General features: G+C 48.2%; 1 protein-coding gene across 1 annotated transcript; it reads right to left on the reverse strand.

Annotated features, from left to right (window-relative positions):
- Positions 1-701: 701 nt before the first annotated feature.
- NGEF (neuronal guanine nucleotide exchange factor) lies at positions 702-18,011 on the reverse strand. Its single transcript, XM_010181976.1, has 9 exons — positions 17,949-18,011; positions 13,215-13,489; positions 8,278-8,438; positions 7,925-8,077; positions 5,862-5,991; positions 5,097-5,171; positions 3,145-3,234; positions 1,899-2,062; positions 702-861 (listed from the first exon to the last, which is right to left on the reverse strand). The coding sequence occupies exons 1-9, from the start codon at positions 17,986-17,988 to the stop codon at positions 702-704; spliced, it is 1,248 nt and encodes a 415-aa protein (XP_010180278.1). The 5' UTR covers positions 17,989-18,011.
- Between the last annotated feature and the right edge of the window lie 16 nt (positions 18,012-18,027).

Here is an 18,027-nt window from a genome sequence, read left to right on the forward strand (position 1 = left end):
GCATACCTGTAATAGCACTGATGCTGTGCCCAGAAAATGTGGGTCTGCTAAGGCTTGGGCCAGTGAGGAGGCTGGGCCCTGAGCTCCAAAACAACCAGGTCTTTGTTAGCGCAGCTGAATTATTTGCCCAGGCTGAGCTTGTTGGAGCCTGGAGTGAAAAATCAGTGAGCCAAAAAAGCCTGTATCCAGGGAGACGGGGAGGCCCCGAGCTGCGCAGGATCCGCATTGGCTGTGGAAGGCGCTGAGGAAGCGGCCTCCTCCGCTCCCACCTTTGCCTATAAGCAGGAGCTGTTTTGCTTCTTGGGGCTGGTCAGGCTCAGCCTTCATCTCTGTGAGAGAGCTGGAGCAACCACAGCATGGATCCTACATGCTTTTGCTTTCTGAACAAGCTGTACATCAGTTGGACCCCTGTGCTGGGGCTGATTTCTGACCTCCCTGTCCCAGAACACAGAGCCGGCCTACCCTCCACTCTGGGTGCTACCGACCCACTGTGAGGGGGAGAAACCTGCCCAGGGCAATGGAGCCTTTCAGGGTGACCTCAGGAGAGCAGAGAGGTTTGTAGGACTGCAGCAGTGGGATGTGGGTCTCTGCCTGCCTGCCCCTGGTGAGCCCAGAGAGCTGGTCCCTGAGCAGGCAGGGTGTATGGAGAGACACAGCTTGCTGGGGTGTAGGGAGAGAGCGCTGCGGGGCGGCTGTGGTACTCACTGGGACGATGCCTTCAGCATGTAGCTGGCCTCCCGGTCATCTGCGTTCTCCAGCAGCCTCAAGATGAAGACGTTGGCCAAGCTCTGCCCCTGGTCTTCCAACTCCTCCACCCGAAGAAGCCCGCGGGGAGCAGAGTCAAACACTTGGTACTTGTCCCTGGGAGAGGTTAGAGAGGAGATCAGGAAAAACTGCAGTTATCCCAGCAGCCTTTGGCTTCAGCCGCCTACAGCTGTGCTGAGGACACAGACAGGAAGTGCTGCATGGCAGGAGGGTAAGAAATGCCCTGCTGTGGGAAGGGATGAGTGGGTGGCTCTGAAAACCCACCGCAAGGCAAGAAAGCCTCTCCTTCCTCTGCCTTCGGCATCCCCCATGGCCTAGAACAAGTTGTGTGCTCTGCCTGGGCTCCCCACGTACCAAACACGGGTGGTGCTCCCTCAAAGGGGACTGTGAGGCTCAATTCATCCCTGTTTGTAAAATGCCTCTGTGTTTGCAGGATACAAGCTGCCGCAGAAGCAAAACATTTCCAGGCCTACAGACATCGCGGCGACGTGTTTATTAGCAACGTTGGGCTGGCGAGATGCTCCCTACCGGTGAGTCCGGTTAATGCTACAAAGAACACTCTGTTCTCTGGACCCTGCTGTGTTTCACTGGCGTCCAGTTGCACAAGACCCAGCCCTAAGCAGGATGACGCTCTCCTCCTCCCGAAGCAGAGTACACCATGTCAAACCTAACCGCTGGCTTCAGGCCTACATTTATGCCCCTCCCTGCTGCTCAAATTTAAGTTCAGAGGTTTAACTGACTACATCTGAGCTGTTTTTCAGGCAGCGATGAGTCAAAACTCACTTCTTGACAGGAAGGCAGGCCTCCTGGGTCAACCCACTGGTTGACGTGACACGGTTTCTGCAGAGCTGCAATGGTGGATACGTGCTCGCTTACCCTGCTGGGAGACCTGGCTTGGGATCTGCCTAAGCCCTGTTGGCCATCAGCTTTCGGGAGGAGAGAGCTGTGCCACCCATGAGGAGCCAGCTGTGTCCAAACACAAGGGGACTGCTGGATGGGGCTGTACTGGGCAGGCCAGGATGCCATCCTGTGCCTTGGGGACAGGATGCGGGCGCAGCATCGCAGCGTGGGTAAAGCCAGGGGCAAACAGGGCTAATGAAGTGCCCCACGTACTACCTGAGTTTTGCACTTACCCAGGAATTTGCCGGCAAATTACCAGCAGGTCATTGAAAAGGAACAAGTAGATTTCTCTGAAGAGCTTCTTGGTGCGAAGCGTTCGCGATGTCTTTGGCCCGTTCATTTGCTGCAGTTCCCCCTGCTTCAGCAGCCAGCGGGAGTGAGAGATGATGGGCACGGACTGGAAGTGAGGAAAAAGATGACAAAGATCAGGAGAGCAGCAAAAACCCCATCAGCTTATGATGTGATCAAGGGGCTGAGAGCAACAGAAGATGCTCCCATCAGCACAACTTGCACTGGGCAGAGCTGCAGCCCAGCACAGAGTGTGACAGAGCTCAGATGAGGACACAGCAGGGGCCCAGGAATGAACAAACACCCAGGGATGTGGATGCTGGAGTGCCAAGGGCTGGCTTTAAACAGCAGGCTACACCCTGCACAGCCTGATCCCATGTCTCATCACCTGGGCTGACCCTTTCTGACTTGCAAAAACACGTATTTGGCCTTTTAGCTACCAAAATAATCCAGGTTGAACAGGTTCTCACTGGTTGGGTCTGTACCAGCCAGGAGGAGATTTTGTGCACACAGCCACAACAGCACTTCTGCTGGAGTTTTACCATATGTTGTGTTAAAAACGAGAAACCCAGAACAACTTACATTAGAAGAGTGCCACCCTGCCAGTCAAATGACCAAAACACTGGAAAATACCTGCGTTAACCGCTACTTTTTCCACCCCTGCTCCCTTGCTGTGTTTGCTGTGTGTGTGGTGGCGCAGTCTCTTTCCACTCCTCACCAGAGGACCCTGCCTGCTCCAGTGCCCTGCTCAAGAGCTGCCCATCACTACAGCCCCAGCTTCACAAGTACATTAAAAGGTTGCTGGGAAGCTAAATGTGCTCCTTAGATTTTGTGAAGCAGATCAGACAGATCCAAGAAGCAGCACCTCCACAGCGCTCAAGAAAAGAGCTGACAACTTTGTACTCAGCACTGGAGCTCTGTGGCGTATATTAAATGAGATTTGGTCGGGCATCCCTAAATACTGATACAGTCATTTCCTGAGTGGAGCCAAAACGGATCATCAGCAGGTAATTAGACACTGTACATAATGCATAAATGCAAGGAAGAGTTAAAATGGTGGGACAGCCCTCATTTTGCTATTTTCTAGCCTTGAAGTGTTTTGCTTTGTAGCTTCCACCTTCCTTTAATGCCCGACACCTCTGGATGCTGTTGGTTTGCTGTCTGCAAGGGGTTCCCAGCCTGCACTTATACCTTGATCTTGAATTCCAGTTTCTTCTGGATGCTGATCATCTGCTCGGTTCGGCTCATCTTCCTGACGCCTTCATTGCAGGCTTTCACCACCTGGGAAAAGGAGAGCAGAAAGATTTTTCTCCCCTGGCCTTAAGTGCTGGTGGACAGCACAGAAAGGCCTGACTGTGGCAGGGTAAGTGCTCTAACAGGAATTCACCAAGTCAAGCTCTTCTATCAGCACTGTATTTGCATGAGAAAAAAAAAGAGGAGGGGGAAAACCAACAAAAACTGCTCAACCAACCAAAAAAACCTCCTAAACATCCAGAAGATGCTCTAGCTGGCGCTGACTATTAGAAGACACGCATCCAGGTACTGAACAAGAGAGTGCTAAGCAGCAAAGGGAACAGCTCATTTCCAGATCCCGACACACCATCTTCCTTGTCCCCAGCACTCAAAATGAGATACACACACACAGTATCGTCTTCGAGAGAAGAACAGAGACAAAGATCCTCGTTTCAAAGATGCAAATGCTGTGGTTCCAGATGCCAAGGCCATGAAACATCAAAAACTCAGACAGAGCCCAGCTGTGCTCCAAGTACAAACTTTTAACCACAACCAACGTGCAGGCACTACCCTGTTACAGGGACCTTAACCTAGATGCCACTGCCTATTTCATAAGGAGCAACTCTCTCGAGAGCTGGCTGGGTAGAAAAATTATGCTGGAGAACAAGCTCTGCTTTGTGCTCTGTTTCTGCTGCTCAAAATCCACCAGAATATCAGCAACTGAAACCATGATCAGCTCTTGCCTCTCAAATAGGATGCCCACAGAGAATATAAGTACGAGATGATCTCTGTTGTGATGCCTGTACCTAGGTGGATGTTAGGCATTTAAATTGAAATACTTACAGATAAGTAACCACACAAAGGGAACGATGAATTTGATTACATGAGTCACTGACAGCAGGATATAAAAAGAGCATTTTTCCATCAGCAGCTGTGTACTGCATACTCCAGGAACAGCTTACCTCGGGCTTCTGACCAATGGAAAAACAATGGGCTACCAGCTTCGTTATGATGGGTGCTGCAAATACTAATGAATGCTGAGCATTCCTCATCGCTAAGGTCCCTCTCTTTATTCCTAGCGATCTCCAAAGCGTACACTTTCTAGACTGGTTCAGGGGACATCGATGAGCCCATTTTGCTCGACTGTTTCAGTCAAAAGCTGCAGCCGTCCCCTCAGGCTGATGTTCTAGCACAGTTTGCAACCTCAAACCCTTATACTGACCTGCAGGATTCAAGAGATGTCCCAAGCTGCTGATGGAAAAGGGCTCAAAGGCTCTGTCCCAGCCCATGTCCCATCCATTTGGATACATGGTCTGGAGCTGGGATCGCCCTGTCTGACCCTGTCGAGAACAGCCCAGGAGGAAAACATCCCAATGCCCACCCAGTGGTTTGTACACAGCAATCCAGCACAACCAAACAGCACACGTCCCTGCCCGCTCCAGGGAAGAGGGCTAAAAGCAGGTTGTGAGTGCTTCATTAAGAAACTGCTATTCCAGGTCAGAGGAAGACATGCGCTGCATTGGAGGAAACCTGGCACAGTTGTACTCTGCTGCCTGTTGCAGCTAATTACATCTCTCAGTGGGATCCGTCACCTTCAGGTAACTGCGAAAACCATTTGTGTTCATGAAGACCCCAAGAGAAAACATTCTCTCTGCCCTTTCCCGCAGTGGAAACACGCACATCTGTTGTTAGCAAGGGACTCCTCATCACTGACATCTATGTGCTGCTGGATTAGAACGTCTCTGAGAGCAGGGAAGACTTGAGAAAAAGAAAATTACTCTTGAAACAGTGACAGGATTCAAAGGGACAGCTCCAGGAGTGAATACAGTTTGCAGATCTTCTATTTTGGGGAGGGGAATGAGCACAGTGGTATAATCTTAATGGCCTTCGGTTAGCTCATTCAAACTTACTGTTTCCAGCTCTTTATGTGCATCCAGGGCTGTGGTTTCCCTGTCAGACTTCTCTTCCACTTTCTTCAGGATGTTCTGGAGGGGAGGAAAGGCTGTGTTAACTCTGATCCCAGTCTGACAGCACAGAAAGGTCTTTGCTAGCCTCTGAATTATTTCTGGTCATCAGCCTAATTAAAGGTGACAGAGCACAGTGACTCTTAGTTCCTCTTTCTCATTAAAACCTGTTCCCATCCGACTTAATGTCTAAAAAAGTACAGTAGACTCTTAATTTATAAAAATAAATGGATATACAGCTAGAGCTGACACTAACAGACAGTGTGTATTGGTAATCCCAGTGGGATAAGCCCATTCGGGACTGAGCTGTTCCCTCATCCCTAAAGCATGTTCACTGTGCCATGGTGCAGGGTATTACACATGGGGCACTTTCATGTCCTGCAGCTGTGCTGTGCATATGTGTGTCAGCATCCCAACCATCAGGCAGCTGGGTTAATGGACCACTGCTACCGCTTCCAGCAGCTCAACAAAGTTCCTCCTCGACTCCTTCTTTTGCCCAGTAAAAGCTATTTGGCAAATACAACCCTAATTTGGGCACAGTCTCTGAGAGACTGGCATCCTTTGACAGTTGTTAACGTCTAACTCAGTCTACTTCATCCAGCTCTAGGGCTGATCGTGGCTGTATCTGAGCCTCATTCACAGCTGCTGGAAGGGAAAATCCCAGGAGTGATCCTGAAGACCTTTGGGAGAGGGAGAAGAGCAAAGCTCTACCTGCACCAGCAGCTTGAGCCGGGTGATCCTTTGAAATGGCAGGATCAGGAAGGAAGAAAAGGACAGGCCTTTGCACTTAGGATCCAGCTCCAGCTGTGAGATCACCTCCCGGAAAGCTGGCTTGTCCTGGCTGAGAGGAGAAAGAGAAGGGTGAGGGCTGCTCTGCCTGAGAGATGGCATCTGCCTGGCCTCTCCCAATAAGGGAGAATTGGGGAGGAGGGGAATGAATGCTTCTAGGTGTATTTTAGTTTAAATCCAGAACTATTTATAGTGTTGGGGGAGGGAAAAAATAGACTTTTAATGTACAAGCCATGGTGGCGTTCACATGTGTTAGCACATCTCGCTCAGCAGCATACGCTGTGCGAGTAGGTGTGTGTGAATGGGGTGTGTGTCCAAGTCGATGAGTCAGAGGCATAATTACATATTTTTACACAGTTGGAACTCTGTGACAAGGTGAAAATCATGCAGTCATAAGAACAAGATAAGCTGCAAAACAGCTCCAGCTTGGCTACTCCTGGCTGCTGAGCTGGAGGATGGAAATCATCACCCGGCCTGAGAAGGGCACAGGCCATGCCCAGGCCTTCCCTGCTGGTGTTGGCAGCAGACGAGGGCACTGCTGGGCCACGAACGCAGCTGCACGGAGCAGCCTCGCACACCCCAGCTGCCACAAGCAAAGGTAAAGCTTCCTGGCAACGGCGGGGCCCTGAAGAAGAGCTATGCTGCTGGAGTCCTGGCCAGCAGAAACAGCATGGGTGCACAGAGACCACTGACTGTGCCAAGCCTGTCTGTACCGTGTGAGGCTCACAAAATCCCAGAGCAGCCACTGTGTTTCTGCTGCAGCAGGTACCTGTGTGATGGTGCTGACTCGCCAGAGGCACAGCAGAACAGACCTGCATGCATCTGTGGAACAGCCAAATGCGGGAAACCGTGATGCACCTCAGGCTTTGAGTTAAGCCAAGGGCTGCCAAATTCTGGTGCTGGCTGGGAGCCTATGGGAGGGAGCCTGTTCCTTCCCATTTGCTTTATGAAAAAAAGTGCTGCCCTCTAAATTCACACCTAGGAATACCTCTGTCCTCAACAGGTCCTTTTCAAGCTCAAGTAATCCAGCCTATTGCTCTTCACTTCTGAGTGTTTAGCTAACAGCTCTACACCATTACACTGGCTACATGCTGCAGCTATATTGCTCACCTCTGACTAAAGGACACCCTGCAGTACTCTCCTTTTGGACACAACAGTTGACCAACCTCAACAGAGGCCCCTTCAAGTGTTTTTTGCCATAAAAGCTGGAGAGCAGATAAAGGAAAGGATTAGGGCTTGGTGTATGCCCCTGAACCAGCTGCTGCTCTGAGGAAATACAGTGCAGCACGTGCAATGGGCTGTCCTGAAAGAATCCAGGACAGTGTAACTGAAGAAAAAATTAATTCTCCTGCTCAAAGACAAGCTTGTAGGGCACTCTTTGTTTTGAGCTGGCATATGAGAATTCCTCCTGGACCAAAAGACGTGCTAAACTTGAAAAATACTGCAAAAATACCTTGGATTATATTCTCAGGCCTAGGTAACATCTGTGTGTGTAACACCAGAATGTACAGAAAATAACTTTGTTTTTCCCTTTTAAGAAAATTCTGTTGTTCTTATAAAAAAAATCTTATATTTGGGAAGGTCAAACACCTTGCTGAGAAGCCGAGGAAAAGCAGTGTGTGCTCTTGTCATCAGAGATCTGTGTTATACTCTTGGTCTTTCACTCTCTTGCCTCTACTTGTAGTTTCAATAATACACGCATTTCACAGGCGTATGTTCCCATGTACAACCATAAATATTTCCCGCAGCTGGGAACTGCTGGCTCTGAATTTACTTGGTATGTTACCTGCACGCTACACCACCCCACCCTTTTATAAACCCTTGTAATTGTTTTTTTCTTTTTATAGGCGCAGCGAAAACCCAGTGAGGTGGGAAATCCTGTTTCTTGTCCTATCTGGCCCTTCCTCATAAATACCAACATTACAGCTAAGGCTGTGGCCTGCATGATTTTGCAAAATGATTTAGCATCAAGCACTGGCACTCACAGAAGCTGCTTGTAAGCTCTCTCCTGGTAGGTCTGGTTGGAGACATAGGTGATGTAGACAGAGAAGTGATTAACCGTGTGCTGGTAGACGATATCGCACACGTCCGAGATGACGATGTTCTCCTCCACCCGCTGCTCCAGGTCCAACAGGAAGCTAGATGGGAAACCCAGCGCTCTTGTTAATTGAACTGTCCATCCTGGTCATGTCCAGAAGAAGCCCTTGGGGTTCAAAGCAATGAACGTGTCCACAGGCTCTTTGAAGAGACTGTGGGTAACGGGCTGCCCCAACCAGCTCCTCCACCCCTAAAATCAGCTAAAATCAGGTCAGCTAAAGCGATGCAGCAGTTGTCTTACCGCTCGCTGACGGCCATGACATCCAGGACGTTGGAGAAGAGGATGTGTGCCTCGGACTGGTGCAAGATCTTCTTCAGGCGCTCGTTCTCCATGAAGTGAGACACCAGCAGGTTCAGGCTCTTGTAGTACGAGGCTTCGGAAGTCACCAGCTCGAACATGGCCTGGGGAGAAAGCCGAAGAAATTGATCAGCAGGTACCTTCCACAGAGGCATTAATGGCAGTGTCTGTGCTGCACACAGCCATGGACCTTGCACCCAACCCCCAGGTAAGCCTGCAATGGCATTTGCCAAGTGTTACACTGGACAGTGGCTTGTACCCCTGTATCTCTTTTATCACTGGCTCGTATCTCTGCTCACTGTGGCTTGCTATGTCACCGAGGAGGGTCTCCTTGCACTCTCCATGCTCCTGTTTTAGGAGAGCCATGGTGTAGGGCTGGGCTGTGCAATCCTTGGGGCAGAGTTAGTGCAAACACACAGCTGTGGTGCTCCAAGCCACTCTGTGTTCCCTGACCCAAAGGAAATACAACTGTTAATGTCCACGTGAGCCTCCTGGTCAACCCCAGCCATGTGGTTTTCTGACCCAGCTCGCTATCACCATAAGCCATAAATAATCTCTAAATTGCAGCCCTTGCTTCTCTCCTTAAGAGAAGTCTCTGGTGCAAAGCTGGCTTTCTTAGGCCAGGGATGTTTTCTTGCAGAAAGCAAGAATGGATGGTTTGGTTCACGGATAAATCACAAGTTAATGAGATGAGAATGTCAAACCTTCCACCTGTCCCTTCCAGATATCCTGAGGATTGACACCACCAGTCATTTTGCACTGCAGCTTTCCAGATATTCCCAGCCAGGATGTTTTTTTCTGACAGGTTTGATTGCAGGATGGCCGTAAGAGCCAAGACCAAGATCTGCCACTATATCCCAGCCTTTAAACCCTCAGACAAATTGCTGAATCTAAAAGGTTGCTTCCTGATCTGCAGAAGCCTGTTTGGGATAATTAATTTGTGTACATTGGCCCTTCACCATAGTGGGGGGTGCTGGACCTGCATGGGCATGTGCAGCATGCAAGCCAGGCCAAGGAAATAATTAAATACACACTGAAAATATCCATGCACCGAGTTCGGATTTAAAGGAGATGCCAGGGAAGTAAAGAAATCTGCACTGATTGGGACAAGCTTCCAGAAGTTTCCACAGCATGGGTAAGGCACAAGTTTCTTAATTCACTTTGGAGATCCAGCTGGGTCTCTGCAGACCCAAAATATCCACTCCAAGGAGCCCAGGCTGCTGCCTCCCTTTTGAACGGTAAGAGTGAGCTGCAAGCCTCCCAGACTGGCACTAAACCTCCAACTATGCAGTGGAACGATGTGAGCTCTGTGGAATAATTGAGCTTTGCTAGCTCTAAGCAGTCCCTAGAAAAAACAACACGAGCTTCTGCTCTCAGAATTATAAAAACAATGAGGAAAAATGAACCAAATGCCAATTGGTGCAATATTACTTTCCTGAACCTATTTCTTGGAAACACGACCAACACCGTTCCATCAGTCCTGTGGGTCACTCACTTCATGAAATCTGACAGTCGTGTGTAAGCTACACTGATCATTTTCACTGCTTGTGTTTTAGCACAGAGACTGAGGAAGGAAAAAAGAAGTGAGCCTGAGGAAGAAGGAAAAGTAGAAGGTAAAAAAGGAGAAAAACTAGGAGTCACTAAATACAAGAGTAAGTAATCCTACAGGCTAAATTCCTATGGAGACAATGTGATGTTTGATTGCATAGATGGGAACCCTAGCCCTAGCAGGGCTGTTGTTCTGATGCTGCAGATGAGATTCGGGTCCTGATGCCACGGCATTGGCTGTGACCAGCTCTCAGGGCCAGTCCCACATCCACCTGCTAGAGATGCCAAGCCCGGCATGAGAGCTCTCTGGAGGAGGGCAGCTCTGTTGTATGGCCAGTTTAGAGGTTTGAAATCCCAGGTTTGCTCAAAGAAGGAAAGAAAATTAAATCTGATTCGGAGGTTTTTGTGAAAATGGAACAAGAGAGAGGCTGCCGAGCTGTCAAACACACTTTTCCACAGACAGGCTGTGTCAGCAGTGTGAAAACCAGGTTCAACTCCCTCTTTTGCTTGAGCAGAGAACATTTTCAGAGCAGTCACTCTCTGATCTGAATTCACACCATAACACAAGGTGCAGATAAGTCTGTCTCTGCTCCTCTTCTAACACCAAAGTGACCCGAATCCAAATAATCCCTGGCAAAAACTGTACTGAAGCTCATACATCTCAGCAAAAAGGGTTCAGCTCAAAGACTGAGAACACTTTCCTGAACTTTTTTATCAGTAAATTGTTTTGGGCATGTTCCACTCAGCTTGGAATCTCCCAAGACAGAAAATGAACAGAGTGCAGGAAAATCAATACGCTTAGCAAGCAGAAAAGGAGACAGTGAAGAAACTAGACAGGAACTGAACCAAGGATGAACTGAAGAGTAGAGAACTGAACTGAGGGGACTAAATGGGAGCCACTCCAGAAGAAGGCCACACCAATATCCAATTTAAGGTTTATGCTGAAAAGTTTCACTGATGAAGTGATCTCTGGATCATTGCCTCTTCAGAGCCGAGTACCTCGGTGACAGGATTTGTTGTAACCTAAATCACATGTGGCACAGAGTGTGTTTTCTCTCTAGCTCCTTCTGCTACAGACGTGTTGCCTGCCATTTCCTTCATGCTGGCTCCACGTCAGAACCCACACAGCATTTCTTTGGGTTTATTGTTCTTGCATCATTACATTTTCTATATAATTAAAGCCCTCAGTGATTCATGTTCTGCTGTGTTTGATGCTCAACACATGTCTGGACCATTAAAACTACCCTATCAATAACTGATAATTACTCCAGTAGCACATAATTCTCGTATTTCCCTGACCTCTGTGATCTGTAACGTGTTTTCTCCTTTTTCTTTTGTTTTTCCTTTTTCCTTCCCACATTTTTGGTGGCACTTCCAGTTGTTGCTTTACATCTTGCTGCTCTCCCATCTGCTTCAGATGAACAAGGCTGGGGTGACAGAGGCCGTCGCTGTCTGAATTCTGGTTGAGTTGATCATGCAGGGACATTTCTTTGCTGAAATTGCTACAGGGTGGATGTGGGTTGTTGGTGGTTTTTTTTTCTTTCTCCTTCCTGAAACTCCATCTTCTGGCTCATTTGTTCCCATGGGGACAATGACAAATTGCCTTCCATAACACTTCTCAAGCATCCATTGCTCTTCCAGACAAGTTTCTTGTTTTGATGCTTGAAAAACACCCGTGTCTTGTTTTTGATCCTGTACTGATAACCTGTTTAGCCATTTTCCGTGGCTGCCAGACCAGATTCCTCTTCTTGTTCCTGTCTGCTTCATTTTGCACATTACTGCAGATGAGCACCTTTTCCTCCGGCTGTTTAAGCCCTGCTCCATCGCAGCAAGGCTGAATTCAACACCATCTCTTTAAATCTGGGTGATTTCTCCAGCCCTCCTTGTTTTCTGTCCTTGACTCGTCTCACAAAGCAGATTCCTCACTTTATCTATTCAATGTTCAGCCAATTTCACAGCTTTCTGGCTTGGAGCAGTTTTATAATCTCTTACTGTGCTAATCCCAGAACAAACAGGAAGAAAATTTCAGCTGTGATAAACTAACACTGGGGAAAGCACAGCGCTTCTTTAAGGCAGAGTTGTCCCATCTCCATCTGCTTTATTTCTGTTGTTATTTAAGCAGAGAAAAGAAATTGGCACATTTAATGTTGGGGTTCAGCAATTTTTTTTTTCCTTAAAACATCTACAGGTACTGAACGTCACTCAGTGGAAATGGCAGGTTTGGAAATCTATAATGCAAACTTTTCAGTGAAACTGAAACTTCTCTGTGAAAGACTCTCTGTTTTGAAGCAGAAAGGAGAAGAAAAGCTTGTAGTTTTTCAGATGCCAGGCTGTGTTTGTAATCCTGGCAGTGAGAAGCACCCTGTTTTGCCAGGTAAATGGAACAAACCTGATATGGAAATAACCAGTGAAAAAGAACACGAAAAAGCAGCAAATAATTTTGGTCGCCTTCATCCACAGCCCTGCCACACCAACTGCCTGTTACAATCTGATGAGCCAGGGCTGAGCAGATGCACTGCCACAGCAATCCCACAGCATTAATCCTGGCGCAGGAGTACAGCAGGACTCAAGCCTTTGAAGACCCACTGCTTGTATTGCCACACACACCACACACCAAACAAGGCCGGTTCATCTCCGCTGCTGCGAATGCAGTGCTGTGCATTGACAAAGAGCACTCGTGCTCCCCACGCCATCCAAAATAGCAACCAGTTGTAAACTGTTGTGTGACTGGTGTTTTCATTAATTGCGGCACCTACCCCCACCTACTCCTTTCACTGCTTGATGCAGCCCTATAAATGAACAGGGTATGACTCCCAAACACTGCACCGGATGGTTAAAGTGCAAATATACCCGCCGTTATTTTTTACTGATTTGCATAAGACTCCAAGTAACAACATTTAAAAATAAGGCAGTTTACCAGTCTCCACCTCTTCCCTTTCCATTGATGCCATCATATTTAGAACAGTTTACAGGTAAAGGCTGAATTCTCTTAAGATTTCTGGTGGAAAGTGTGTATCCTGCTAGTAACTTCCCAAGGGGGTTAATGCGCACTGGGAACCATAGGCTTTGTTATCCATCTTCCTTTGTAAACTGCTCCTAACACTGACTCAGAAAAGGGAAGAGAAGTTCTTTTTTGCTACAGAAACGTCCATCAGCACTAGCACACAGAACAACTGGGTAGTTTCACGAAAATAGTGAGTGGTGCAACACAGGAAAGTACTCAGCAGGGCAAGGCCTCTCTGTGACTACTGTGAAGCTTTTAATTTTAAACTCTTGATCATTTGACTTAATTCACTCTCACTCTTTGAAGCAGCAACCCCTTCCCCCGTTACCTCCTGCAGCTTGATCTCATCTGGCTGGAGGATGCTGAGGACCCCGCTGCTCCGGATCTCGGGAAGATCCTGCCATAAGTTGAACCTGGAGTTGGAGTTCCTCAGCAAGCTGATTTGCGGCGGAGCTTTGCTTTCGGTTGTATTTGCAGGTTCTGCTTCAGACGGGGTTTCCTCACTGGGTGAGCTCTCCTCGGGGTCCGTCTGTGAATCCTGCAGCCGTCTGGTTTCAATCTCCTGGCGCGTAGATTTGTCTCGATATTCCTGATACAAGAGCCCTAGGAGGCAACATAAACAGGTCTGAGAGGTTACAACCAAACAAAAAAGTAGATAGAAATTTATTGTGAGAAAGGATACCTGTTTTACATCAGTTCACCTCAGCAGAGGGGAGAGAAATCCTCTCTGTGCTGAGCAAAAAAGCCAAATACACACACAGTTTTCCTATTTCAGCCAGAAGTGGCAACTATAAATGGAAGCCCATTTCTAAATCTAAAGTGCTGTCAACAATCTGCTCCCACAAAACTTTTAATAACACAGTCAGCTGAATCCATGGTCAACTGAAAGACATAAAAGAAGCAGTTTATTTGTCAGGTGAAGCACTGGGACAACAGCTACAGTTACTGGTTTGTTTTGGGATGAACTTTGTGGTCACCTTTGGACATGCTGCTTAATTTCCTTCTGTTTTCCTTCTCAGTGTCTGTGATGCCCGAAGATGCTAAATTAACATTCAAAGGGTACCTGAACGCCACAGCACTGAGGAAAAGCCTCTGGATTCACACCACCTTGCGGCACATCCATCACATGAGGCGTCTTCTGAGTTTCAATTACTGACTCAAGGAGCAGATGAAATTCTGCAGAATTTGCCCTCACTCCTGATTCTCAACTGACAGCACAATAAAGGTAGGAACCCTGAAATCTCTTGGCCATCCTCAGAAGACCTTGTGCCTCTCGTAGGGCTTGCTAACCATCCCATTTATCTCTGAGCCATCTACAGGACCCAGAGCATTAATTTCTTGTACATAAAATGTAATTTAGAAGATAGGAAAAGACAAGAGCGGATGAGCCTGCCCTGAGTCACTCTCCTCACTCACACAAATTGAAGGCGCGCAGTTTACATGATCTCCCTTGGTTTATACTTGAAGTGCAAAGCATAACGTGAATTAATAAAGAGGAAAGTCCTCGAGGTAAAAACAAACAAATCTACGTGATTTGTCTGAATCATTAAGGGTTAAAATATCTCTTATCACATGCACTGATGATATCGGCTCTCAGAAGCAGATTGTGTGTGTAATAAGGTGAGAAACAACTGGGTCAGGAGTTTGCCTGGGGAGGGCAGAAAGTTAGATGTTACTGCCTGCTAAATCTCTGGTTTAATACGGTTTTCACAAGGCTCCGTACCAGTTGCTGTTAAAAACGGTACCAGAAATGTGCTAGGGAAAAGCACAGGCACCAGGACAGCAGTACCGCAGTCTGTGAGCGTATCCTGTTCTCTGTTCTCCCTGGAAAGACGCTCAACACCGGTTTAAAATAGCAATACGGGTAGCTGTGCCTAGGAAACCGTACAGTCTTCTGCTGGCTTCCTACACGGCAACGAAGAGAGGAGACGTCCCTTGAAGTTCTGCATGCTGCTGCTGCTACTTATATAATTTCTCTCTGCGTCAGGCAGGCTTATATGACTTTCCTAAGTGTTTCTGCCTGTTATTCAGCACCAGGGAGGGTGCTAAGCATGTGGTGGGGTGGAAAGGCTCCTTCAGGAACGGAGCAGAAAGCCTGCTAAATCAGAACTGCTTTCAGGCCGTGCTTGAAGGCTCTGGTGCAGCAGGGCACTGGGTGCTTGCTGCCCCAACAACCTGCACACCGCTGGAAGTAACACCCTGCAGCAGTATGGCCTCAGGGGAAAATGTGCTGGGAGACTGGGAGCTGTTTTGGTCATATTGGAGATGATAATTCATACAGCCGTGTTGTGCTGGTGGGTTTGCCCTGCAGGTCACGAGCCATTAGGGATATTTTGTGTCCCTTGTGCGGAACTGGAGAGCAGCCCTTTAAAAATGATCCTTAAGACAAATTTCCCCTTGCTTTCAAGGAAATGAAATCCAAACAATGAAATTTGGTTTTCTTTCCAGGTTACCTGTCTGACCCACCAGAGACCTACGAAGCCTTCAGCTGCAGCAAAGGCAAATACAGACGCGGGGACATCTCACTTACTGAAGGCATCTACCACCAGAACTCGTACGGAGATGAGCAAGGTAACACATTTTAAGGAGGGAGGTGAACAGAGACTGCCTGAAGCTCTATCAGACAGCAATACAGGGAAGAAGCAAAGGGGATACCAGAAGAAAGACAAAAGACTGGTGGATGTTTAGGCAGAAGAAGGGTAGGAAGAAGCAAAGAGGGTTGTGCTAGCAAGGATAAAAGATACCCTCGCTATTTTGGTGTAAAAGCTCCATCCATATGTCCGTAAAGAGGTTACAATGGGTAGAGCAAAAGCTTAGATGAGGGAGGCAGAGAAGCCACGCAAAAGCCTCCTCTAGATGAAGCAGGAGATGGTCACGGCACAGGACAGGCCGTGTAATGGATGCAAGGTCAGGGAACAGGGTTTCGACATCTCGAAAGGAGAGCAATGCTTCTGGGAACTGCCTGAATGTGTAGAAAGAAGCTGAGATCAGTGGTTGAATGTGGTTTGGAAGATACGATCTTAGTAAATGCTTACGTTTAGTAAGGGAGTGCATACAAAATGGTAGAGACCTGTACAAGGTCCATCCATTGCTTAATGTCCCAACTGTCCCTCCTGTGACCTGGGTGAAGATTACGGTCAGAGCATGGGTTCGGTGCTGCCTGTTGATGTAACTGGTTAAGGCTGATCTTCCTACATCGTTTATACAGTACATAATAGGCCTTTCCCTTTTTGTTTATGCCATTTAATTTTGCTATCACAGTCTCCCTTTCCAGCTCTCTCAAAAACCGGGAGGGGAATTGAAAAACTAGTTACTAATTGTGGAAAATGCCTGCCTTGGAGAGCTCGCAGTGCTCTTAAACTAAACGTTATTACATCAAAAGCTATGTAAAATCTCAGGAGGTTCAGAGAGGTTTTCTCTGAAATTCTCTGCTCCAGTTTCAGGCAAAAAGTGCATCAATGCCTCAAAGGCAGGAGGGAGGGAAGGGAGTGAGTGTGCTCCAGCCATTTGAAATGATCTCTCTGTTGGGGATTAGTGTAGCATTGCTGGTTGTTAAAACCCTGTCTCCTCCGTCAAGGTGCAACAGACCTACTTGCAGTTACACTGACGCGTGCAGAGCTGTAGCGCAGCTTCCCTCTGATACACAGCACATTAAAATATATACGGCTAGAGCAACTGGGTTGCTTTGAAGTTCGGCTCCTGCTGGTTTTAGCTGCCTCTTAACAGCGCAGTCCCAGTAAAGTGACACATAGACATCTGTCTTGGGAGATTCGTAACTCTACAGCCAAAAGCAAGTAACCGATCTGTCAGCATCTGCGCAAATTGTTCACCACTTTCCTCCAGAAGGCCCCAGACTCAGCTGTTTTGTCTGAGAGATGCTGGCAAATTGCTGTTGGTTTCACACCAGCCTTTCTTCCCAGCACTGTCCCTGTGGCATCAGGTTCTCCATGAACCGGCTCTGCTTACCGTGACCTGACACCAAACTGCAGCCACTCAGGGAAGAGGTTTGCCTTGCCACTCCTGACAGTTATCTATCAGATTTTCCCATGCAAAGTGCTACATTCCTGCCCCTGAGATTCAAGTATCTTGCGGGTACATTTCCTGAAATTGAACAGAGCCGTTTAACAATGAAACTTCTTCATTCCCATCATAAAACCTGTCTGGAGATGGGGGTTAACTCTGCAGTTATCCAAATCTCCCTGAGGGATGCCACAATTCAGATGTGGGAAACCAAGAAAGAAGCTGTGAAGGTCTTCTCCGTATCCCACACACACACACAAAAATAAAAAAACAAAAACCAAAACAAAACCAAAAAAACCACAAGCTTCAAAGTGTAACAGTCACCCAGCCAACCTCAGCTCTGCTTTTACAGAGACCACAAGTGGCAAAACAACTTAGTCTGCTGCAAATGCTACACCGGTTCCTACAACAAATCCGTGCTGATCCCGCTGCATACACCTGACCTCCAACAGCGCAGCGGACCCCATACTTCAGTCTTACTCCTTTTTGAGTATGGAAAATCAGCTTTCAGTGGGAACTTGGCTGTAGCCTTAACGATTAACTGCACTGTAATTACAAGAAGTAATCATTAGTTACGGAGGTAAAGCTGCGTTAAATCAGCTGCGTTAAATCCCCTCCCAGGCAGCTGCAAACCTGATGCCTCTGAAGACGCCAAAATGCCACCGCTAAGGCCGCGGTGTTTGTTTTACACCGACTGCGAGAGGTTTTTCCCAGCAAGGACAGAGAGGTGGGTCCCAGCAAGGGCAGAGTTGGTTTCTGTTGGTTCGGGGGAACGGGACACGGTGGCTGGGCTGGGCTGAGGGGCCCGGCTCCCCTCCCAGGCAGCTGCAAACCTGATGCCTCTGAAGACGCCAAAATGCCACCGCTAAGGCCGCGGTGTTTGTTTTACACCGACTGCGAGAGGTTTTTCCCAGCAAGGACAGAGAGGTGGGTCCCAGCAAGGGCAGAGTTGGTTTCTGTTGGTTCGGGGGAACGGGACACGGTGGCTGGGCTGGGCTGAGGGGCCCGGCCCGGGGGACTGAGGCTTGGGACGGCTCCTTACCGATGTGCTCGATGAGGTTCCTCCAGGAATCGGCCGTCATGGGGTGGGCGGGCGGCGGCGCCTCGGCGGTGGCGGCGGG

The sequence above is a fragment of the Mesitornis unicolor genome, unplaced genomic scaffold, assembly GCF_000695765.1.
Source record: "Mesitornis unicolor isolate BGI_N332 unplaced genomic scaffold, ASM69576v1 scaffold29623, whole genome shotgun sequence".
NCBI lineage: Eukaryota > Metazoa > Chordata > Aves > Mesitornithiformes > Mesitornithidae > Mesitornis > Mesitornis unicolor.

Excerpts from the sequence above, each read along its gene's own strand:
- NGEF (XM_010181976.1), bottom strand. The coding sequence starts at position 17,988 with ATGACGGCCGATTCCTGGAGGAACCTCATCGAGCACATCG. Across the intron at positions 13,490-17,948 it reads GAACCTCATCGAGCACATCG|GGCTCTTGTATCAGGAATAT; the intron begins GTAAGGAGCCGT and ends GTTGCCTCCTAG. Across the intron at positions 2,063-3,144 it reads AACTGGAATTCAAGATCAAG|TCCGTGCCCATCATCTCTCA; the intron begins GTATAAGTGCAG and ends CCTCACTTCCAG.